Source organism: Grammomys surdaster, unplaced genomic scaffold (genome assembly GCF_004785775.1).
Source record: "Grammomys surdaster isolate TR1022 unplaced genomic scaffold, NIH_TR_1.0 97, whole genome shotgun sequence".
In the NCBI taxonomy this organism is placed as follows: Eukaryota; Metazoa; Chordata; class Mammalia; order Rodentia; family Muridae; genus Grammomys; species Grammomys surdaster.
In genome coordinates, this window is record NW_021604576.1 from 10812438 (window position 1) to 10821985 (window position 9548).

Consider the following 9548-nt stretch of genomic DNA (forward strand, 5'->3'; position numbering starts at 1 on the left):
GATGTGTAGCTTGGTCTTCATGTGGGTTCCCCAACAATTGGAGCAGAGGCTTACTTTGACTGTTGCCTTCCTGTGGAGCTTGTCCCCCTAACTGGGTTGTCTTTGAGATTTTCACACATGACAGAGTTATCTGGGAAGAAGAAAGTCAATTGAGAAAAATGCCTCCATCAGATTGCCTGTAGGCAAGTGGGTAGTGCATTTTCTTGGTTACTAATTGATAGAGGAGGGCCCATTCCACTGGATCCATGCCACCTCTTAGTAGGTGGTTAGGGTACTATAAGAAAGCAAAATGAGCAAGCCAGGAAACAGTGTTCCTCCATGGCCTCTGCTTCAGTTCCCCACTTTCAGGTTCCTGCCTTGAGTTCCTGCCCCTCACTTAATAATGGACTACAGTTATAAGCTCGAATAAACTTGTGGGCTTTATCATGGCAGTAAAAACCAAATTCAGACAGCCGGGAAATGGACAATTCCTTTCAAGTTTCTTTTTTCCAAATTCTCCTGCTTCCTCTCAACACTGTTCATTCTAAGCTCGGGTTCATTTAGCTGGCCCACTTGGCGTACCATCCTTTTTTCTTTTTTCTCTTTTCTGTTTTTTTTATTAATCATTCCACTTATTTACATCTCAAATTATATCCTACTTCTCAGTTACCCCTCTACAAGCCCCCATCCCACAACCTCCTCTCCCCTCCCCTTTGCCTTTATGAGGGTGCTCCCCCAACCACCCACCCCTCTACCATCCCCCTATGCTGGGGCATCAAACCTGAACAGGACCAAGGCCTCCTCTCCCATTGCTGTCAGACAAGGCCATTCTCTACTACATATGTATCTGGAGTCATGGATCCCGCCAGGTACACTCTTTGGTAAAGCTGAGAATTAATAAGTTTCATTTCTATAGAAACATAAAAAGCTAAAAAGGAAGAAAGTGTACATATTGGATATGTGATCACTCCAGTCAAATCCTCATAAAGCAGCAGATGGGGTGGGTATAAAAGATGATTGAAGGGCGACAGAGTGATGAAAGTGTTTTATTAGACATTAAGATTTGGTTTTGATTTAAACTTCAATTTAATTATCATCTAATTAGATGGTTTCCATGGGTAAGAAAAATTTGGAGGATCATATGCAAAAATCAGTATTGAGTTCATTTGCTCTAGAAGGATTACATAATTTTAAACATATCTTTATTATTTTTTCTTAAGTAAAATCATATGGTGCATGATGTTTAAGAGCTGAGACGCACATACCATGGTAATACCATGGGATCATGGCAGAGCTATGAGGTTCATAACACCTAGGTGCATAGCCATTGTAACATCACACTATAACATTTACAACACATGGATTGATGCTAGGACAGGTAAGCCCACTGCCCTGCTAGACACAGAACTATGCATAGCACATAGTACATAGCACAGTACATGACATGTACTAATGATTGGTGCTTTGTGTATTCATTTCCCCTCACTGTTTTGATTATATTCCTAATGTATAAAAGTACTCAAAAAAAAAACCTAACTGTAAAACAATATGCCGTGTTACACTAGCACCACAAATCTGGATAGCATCCAGAAGCCACAAGTAGTGACTGACTACCACCTATTGTGTAAGTACAAATGATTTTGCCTAAGGATACACATCTCAGAATACATCCCAGCCATTAAGTGAGAGATGACTGCATTTGACTTGTTTTCTATCTAAGCATTTTAGAAAATAGCATTGGTATGTCTTTCTTGTTTTTTTATTATCCTGTAGCTTCTACTGTACTACTGTACCACGGTACCTTTTCACAAGTTTGGTGGGGTTTTGTTTAGTGCTTTGTTTTCTTGGTGGTTTTGTTTTTTTGAGATAGTGGCTGACTGATTTGTGGCTCACCATAGCTCAGGCCAGACTCAAACTCAGAATCCTCTTAGCACCCCCAGGGATCTAATGTAGGCCATCGGGCTTGGTGATAACCACCTTTCCCATCTCACTGGCCTTTTCTTGTTTTTAAGACATTTTGTTCTTAAATAATATATGGGCTTATTTTTATATATTGACACAAAATGTCTTTTTTTTTCTCTTGTTGGTTGTGTGTGCACATGTGCGTGTTTGTGTGTCTTAGGTATCCTAGGCCATAAAATCCTCCTGCCTCAGCCTACCTCCCTCCAAGTGCTGGAATGCTGGAGTGTTAGGTGTGCACCGTCACAATAACCATGCTCAGTTCTTATAGAATTGTTTCCAGTTAAGATTTTATATAAAAATTGATATGTTTCTGCATTTGGAGAAACTCTTGAGCGGCTCTTCTCTTAAGTCCTATATCTTTTCTACACTGAGCAAAACTGAATGCCAACCCTTCTTCGTGTTAAATGCATTACCTAGTCAAGCAAGTGTGTAAAATGGCAGTCTAAAAAATGTGCTTGATTTGGTTAAAACAATCAGTCTAGAGTTCTAACAAAATAGCATATTTCCTATATTTTGATTAGACACAGAAGTTGTATTTTCACGGTGATCATCTGCAATGCTGAGGTTACCACATGATTCTAATTTACCAATTGTATTATTGTATTTATTTATGAAAGACAGGGTCAGTCTCTGTTTGCAGGCTGGCTTCTTTGAACTCTCTTGGTAGGCAAAACTTCCCAAGCACACTGGGATTACAAGTCTGTGCCCCCCCCCCCCCCCCATAGCCAGTTTAGTGCACTACTAGGGATGGAAATCCAGGCTTCCTGCAGGCAAGACAAATACTCTTTCAACTGAGCTGCACCCCTTGTCCTTAGATCTTTGTTGTGCAGATGGCTACAGTTTATTATATTATAGATAGTACTTTATATGTAATTTACAGGTTGTGTGCATATAATAAAGATGAGATGGATATATAAAATGTAGAGTAGTTCTTTAACATACTTTGTGCCCGTGACTATCGACTAAAAATAAAGATGAGCCATGTTACTTAGTGACACAGTATCTGTCTTCTTCCTATTGCATCTATACTTTGTGTTCAAAACAATGGAAGGGTTCAGCTCCTGCAAGAGCTGAAGGGGATGCTACACATGCGCATTAGGTATGAGGAAAACCAGAAGAAGGTACAGAAAGTGCCACAATTGTAATTTAGTTGCCCATTTATTTTTAGAGATTAGGGGTTTTACTGCATCTTGCATTGCAGATAGAAGCTGTGTCTTTGCTGGCTTTTCTGCTTACAGCAGAATAACTGAAACTTCTTGGTTTACTCTTTTTTTTTTTTAAAGTAAAGTCCTTACTTAATGTTTAAATACTTTAAAGTCTTATGGTCTTAAATGGTCTTTAATTCTAAAGATTGAAAATGAAAGATAAATTACTGTAGGATACTACACTTAAATAGTAGATATACAGCTGAGTGGTTCAGGTAAGATTTGCTTATATACACCAAATACAATTTCATAGATTTTTTTTTCACTGCAGATGATTTTGAGCAAAGGGATCCAATTATACAATCTTTTTTCTTTTTAGTAAAGGAGTGTGATACTTTTGATGCTGTTCTTTGATTATAGATATGAAGACTCTGTCCAAACTGCAAAAAGTATCCCATGAAGACTGGCAAGGAGAAATTGGTCATTGATGCTGACCTTAGTGAATGGTTAGAAATGGATACAGAAGCAGTCTAGGGGTCATGTCCATTATCTGTCAGGCAAGCTTATTTTTAAGACATTTCCTTACACTCACTGTGCATAAGACCTGAGAACATAAATAAAAGGTAATGATTTTACAACGAAAAACTCCTAGAGAGAAAACTTGTGTATTCAAGTAAAAAGTTCAGTACATCTGAAGCAGTTTTTATTTAGGTCTGTGTTGAAACAGATCAGAAAGGCAGGAAGGCACTTTCCTGACAGAACGATTATGTTTATCTCTGAAGGCTCATAGGCAGCTTTTAAAATGTTCTTACCACTTACCTGTATAACGTAGACAAATGGTCCTTGTTTCTACCTGAACTCCTATTTTTTTACCTTTCTTCCTTACCCTTTCTATCACTTCCTGTCCTTTAACCCAAGTAACCAGAGAACATTTGTATTTGTAGAACAGTGCTTTAAGTATCATACTGGAATGCATAAAATTAGTAAATTTGTTAAGATAAAAAGATTGTTTTATTTGGGAAGATCATGAGTTGGAGGCCAGCATAGCTACATAGCCAACTGAAGGCCACCCTGAACAAGAAGGAAAGTATTTTTTTATTTACTTATGATGATGAAAAAAATAAGTGGTTACATGAATAAAACAGACAATCTCTATGACATAAGCAAATGACATAGGCAATGAAGAGAAAGCAGCTTTCCTTTTAATAAAAATGACCTCAAGTCTTGGCAAGATTAGAAAAAACAAACATGTTGAATTTATGTCAAAATGTGATTGCTAAGATGATTTATTTTTAGTTAGAGATAAAGCAAACCCAAAACTCTAGACTAAAAATGAATTATTCATTATTAAAAGGGGTAGTAATAAAAAAATATATTGGCAGTGGTGCAAAATCCTCCAAGAATGTAAGACTGACATTACCTTTATCAACTTGGAAAACGTTTATTAGAACTACTGGCTCTCAGTTCATACTTATGTCACAGCCTTCTACAGTGCCATGGTTACTACAGGTAATTTTTTTTTTAAACTGTAGATGAGACATTTAAAGAGAATTCTTTGAGGCAAGAGTTTGTCCAAATTTTGGGATCTCTGGCGTTCCTGCTCAGGATGGGTGCAGTGTCTTCCCAATGCTCACAGACTCCTTTATCCCACAGGACCGTCTCAACATCCCATCTTGAAATTTATAAACTTGGAAATAAAATAGTTCAGTTACAGGGCTCTAAAGACAGCAGAACACTTTAGAATTTAAGTAACATTTTTCCCCTTAGGCAAAGTTCTAAGCATTTGCCTAATCCTCATGGCATTCTCTTTAGTTAATGTGGAAACGAGTAAGTATCCTCTTCCAAGGATGTGAAACCTAGCCGTAGAAAGTTCTGATACAAGGTCCGAGTAACCAAGGTTGGAAATCTAGCTGTTCCAAGTCCTTTACTCCTGTCACCTTGAAGGAAATATGGCACTTAAAGCTGAGACAATGTCATCCTGTCGAACTTCTGCTGAGCAGAGCTGCAGAATGTTAAGTTTGAAAAATGACACGCTGATGTTTAAGTAATAAAACATCTGTACTTAAGGCATAAGTACAGAAGATTATGAGAAAACTGATGCCATGTGTGTACGGTGCCTTACTGACAGTGTCACATGATCCCAGACCTCACTAGGCAGGACAGGGGTACAAAGAATGTTTTAAAGATCCACAGTACAATAACGTGCTGTAGGATGGCACTAAGATGCACCACAACAAAAGTCATACATATTGCATGTTCACATACACTCAAAGAAGTGACAAAGTTCTCGATAACATGTTTTAGAAAATATTTTTTTTGCTAGTATTTAGCACAATTTTAGACCTGTGAGATAAGACAGGGAAGCATCGAGCACTGAGGACGTTCATGCCCTGTATCCAAATGTCAGGGTCTCATTCAGCCTCCTGTTGATGCTGTCTAAGAGGGTGCTGGCTTATCAGACAGTGCCAATCCTGTGGTGAGGCACTTGCAGAGTCTGAAGGTTGGGGCACGTGAAATACGGAGCTGGGAGGAAACATGCTGCTATTCCGTTCGAAGCAAAGGGAAGTGTAGGTCCATAGAACACCTCCTCTTTGCCTTCTCTGCTTACATCCAATACCTACACCAAAAGAGGGGGAAGGATTACTCAAAATTACATATACATGGAAGAGGGCCTCTTAGGCATTATTATTTTCTTACTGATGTATTTGTTACTTTCCTGATGCTGTGATGAAACATGACCACAAGGAATCATGACAATATCCTCTCCAGGCTTGCCTGCAAACCAGTCTTATGGAGATATTTTCTCAATTGTAGTTCCCCTTGTAAGGTAAGTTTAGCTTGTGTCAAGTTGTCCAGAAAAGAACAAAATAAACAAAAAAACCAGTACAGCTGACCCCTTGTCAATTTGACATACAGACACATCCATAAGATCTTCTATTAATACCAATATCTCAATATAAAACACATTCCAAATTTTGAGTTCCACAGTCTTTGAAAATTCAAGCAATTTCAAAGTTCAGTCTCTTTATAGAAAAAGCAAACAACAACAACAACAAAAAAACACCCCAAATCTCAAAATTGAAAGCCTCTCTAAAATATCCAAAGCCTCTGTGGGTTTCTGTAAAATCAAAACAAGTTAAACACTTTCTTACTCCAAAGAGAAGACCCCAGGCATAGTCACACTCAAATCATAGCAAAGCCGAAGTTCAACAGTGTAAATAGCTTAATGTCTGACTTAATGACTGAAGATCTCCTAGGTCTCAAAGAGTTCCTGCATATCTCTAGCTCTGATATTTGCAGCACACACAGCTGTTGTAGGCTCAGGCTGGCTCCACCATACAGTTGCTGTCGTCCTTGGTACTCATCTCCAAAACGCTAGGGTCTCCATTGCCACTTGGCTGTACCTTTACTGATAGCCTCTTCTGGGCCCTCTTAAGGGACTCTTACTCTGCCACATGGTGCCAGGCCTAACTTCTCTCCACAACCCCTTCAGTCCTGGGGCTTGCAGGGCAACTGAGGCTACACCATCACCAGTATCCTCTCCTGGCCTCTCACAGGCAAACCTCAGCTACTCTCGGTGACCCCTTATGCCTTCAGAACCAGTACCACCTGAGAACGTTACACATTACCAAGTTCAGCTGCCAGTATGAGGTCCAGTCTCGTCCCCCGACACACACATACACCCCACCCAAGACCACAGCTTCTGTTTGCAGACTCTGAGGGAACGTTTCCCAGATGATTTCACCTTGATGATTCTAGTCTCCTCTTAATCACCACGAAATGTCTCAGCTGCAGCTAACCAGGGTCCATTGTCCCAGAAAAGCCAAGCTTCATGTTACGGGCTCTGCTCCTATTTTTAATCTTCACCCCTAGATGACCAGAACCAGGAATCCTTAATTGAAAATATCCAATGACTTGAGGGAGTCTTTAAGGGACTCTCGAACTTCCCAAGCTCCATCACCTGCGTTGCACTCAGATTTATCCTCTTAGATCCCAAAACAGATCTCTAAGCTCTGAATATTAGATGCCTTTTGCAAAAGTTCAAATACCACATTTCTCCTGAAAACAGGTGGTCAGTTCTGTCACAGCAATAGTCTCTGTACCTGCTTCCAATCTCTGTCTTAGGGTTTCTATTGCACCATGACCAAAAGCAATCTGGGGAGTAAAGGGTTTATTTCAGTGTACAACTCTTAGGTCAGTCACTCTCCATCATTGACTGAAGTTAGGCCAGGAACCCGAACCCGTGAACTAAAGCAGAAGTCATGGAGGAATACAGCTTCCTGGCTATGGAGCTCCTACGGCTTCCTTGGCCTGCTTCTTCATGCTCCCCGGTTCAGGAGTGCCTCTGCCCGAAATGGCCTGGGCCCTCCACATCAATCACTAATAAGGACAGGCTTGACTACAGGCTTCTGGAGATATTTTCTCAATGAAGGTTATCTCTTCTCAGAAAACTTTAGCTTGTGTCAAGGTGACAAAACAAAATACCACCTTCTCATACCTCTTCTGTCTCAACTCCTTGCCTCCCATGGAATATCAAGTTACCTCTGTGTCTTAGACAATTGATCATGTGGAAACTCTTTCCCAATAACTGAACCATGATTGTTATCACTTTCTTTGCTTTAAAGACCTTGGTTGTTTCAACTGCTCATCCTAAGAGATTCCTTCAACCTACTGCCCCTCCCTGAATGCTTGGGAATTTTTTCTGCCATCAATATAGTCACAGTGGCATGTCCTCCTCAGGTCTCTATTTTCAACAGCTTTTTAAGGCTTGAGGATAACCAGATGAGTGGTTCAATCTGTGGGTCTAGACCCTTTGGGGGGGGTTCATCTATCATGTATTCTGCATAATCAGATATTGACATTACAGTTCATAACAATGGCAAACTTACAGTTATGAGGTAACAACAAAGTAATTTTATGCTTGGAGGTCACTGTAACATGAAGTTACATGGTTGCAGCATTTCAAAGGTTGAGGACTACTATTCTAGATGAAAATAGCCACCTGTTGTGTAGCAGGTTCCTCCACAGTTAAAACCTTCCATCTTGGAAGGAAACTTCTTCAGACATAGGATATGAAAGGGAGGTGAAACAACAGTATATTTTAGGAAAGAATGTTTATACGGAGGGGAAATAATGGGGTGTTCTAAGAAGAGGTGAAGTATCCCATCCTGCAGGGCAGCTCCTTAAAACAGAAAGGAAACAACTCTAAATAGCTTCAGGAAGTCCCTTAAATTGACCTGATTCACTAGTCCTCTCCTTCCCCAAAAGTATAGAAACAGTAGAGACTATTGCAAGTCACTCTCCAAGCTAAGCTACAAAGATGCTCAGACAAGCTGAGCTGCTTAGAAGAGACTCAGCCCCAGCAGCCTGGAAGAAAGAGAGACCCTCCAGGCATCCTGGAAGGAGCAGAGAGCAGCCAACTGCCTAAACAAAGACAAACCAGACAAACAGGAAGAGTCTCATACTAACTGAGGCACTAGGAAAGAATACTATCCAACATGATAACATACTATCCAACATGATGACATACTATCCAACATGATGACATACTATCCAACATGTTAACTCAAACACAGCTGCTTGAGTTATTTCTGTTCTTGTAAGTAATCCCTCACCCACATTCCTGTAAATAATTCCAATAAAACTCATTGGCTCACCAAGTTTGACTTTAGTGTTATCTGTACTTTGATCTGTCGTTTGTTTCCTATCTAGGGTGAGTTGACATTTGTTCTCATCTCTTCAGGAATGATATCACAAAAACAATTACAATCTTCTTAAATCAAATGGCCTTATTTGCAAGTGTTCTTTAAACCGGCAGTGTTCTGGGCCTCTTTTTTACCAAGAAAGGAGGAACCTCTCTTCCTTCAGGAAAAAATGCTACTTCTGTAGAAACCAGTCTGGAGCGACGGTCAGTCTGAGATGCAGCCAAAAACACTTTGAGCCTGAGCATCTGAACTCTGCCGATATTCCAACTTTATGGGGCAGTACCCAGCCTGGGATGCTGACTGCCAGGGTTGGCTTGATGCTATTCATGGTAGTCTTTGGGCCCTGCCATCTTAGGTTTTTAAGGCTATTTTGTATTCAAGAAACTGAATGCTTTTATCAAGGACATCACCAAAAAACATTTCAACAGCATCATCTGATACCAAAGAATGCTCCAAAAGCCTCTGCTTAGTGAGGCCCTTGTCTAGAAACTAGTTACAAGAGCAACAGCAATGCCTCCAATTTTGCCTATCGAGTGGAAACAAGTCAGAAATGTTAAACAGAACTGCGTCATTTTATAAAGCTGTACCATTTGGAGTAAACAATCACAATTCATGCTGTAAAATAACTTGTTATTTGATTCTTGCAATCTCTGACCCTAGAAATAGCTAGCTACCAGAGATGTACCAATTACCCAATTTGAAGCCACCTTCCTAACAAAGGCTGGCCACAAGCTGAAGCATTTTCATTCGCTCTCGC

General features: G+C 40.1%; 1 protein-coding gene across 7 annotated transcripts in view; it reads right to left on the reverse strand.

Annotated features, from left to right (window-relative positions):
* Window positions 1–5537: 5537 nt before the first annotated feature.
* Klhl32 (kelch like family member 32) overlaps window positions 5538–9548 on the reverse strand; it is a 164778-nt gene continuing 160767 nt past the window's right edge. For all 7 annotated transcript variants that reach the window (XM_028780708.1, XM_028780692.1, XM_028780685.1 and 4 more), the window contains one exon: window positions 5538–5703. In XM_028780708.1, coding sequence (XP_028636541.1) covers window positions 5542–5703 — 162 coding nt within the window. In that variant the 3' untranslated portion in view covers window positions 5538–5541. The remainder of the gene's footprint in view (window positions 5704–9548) is intronic.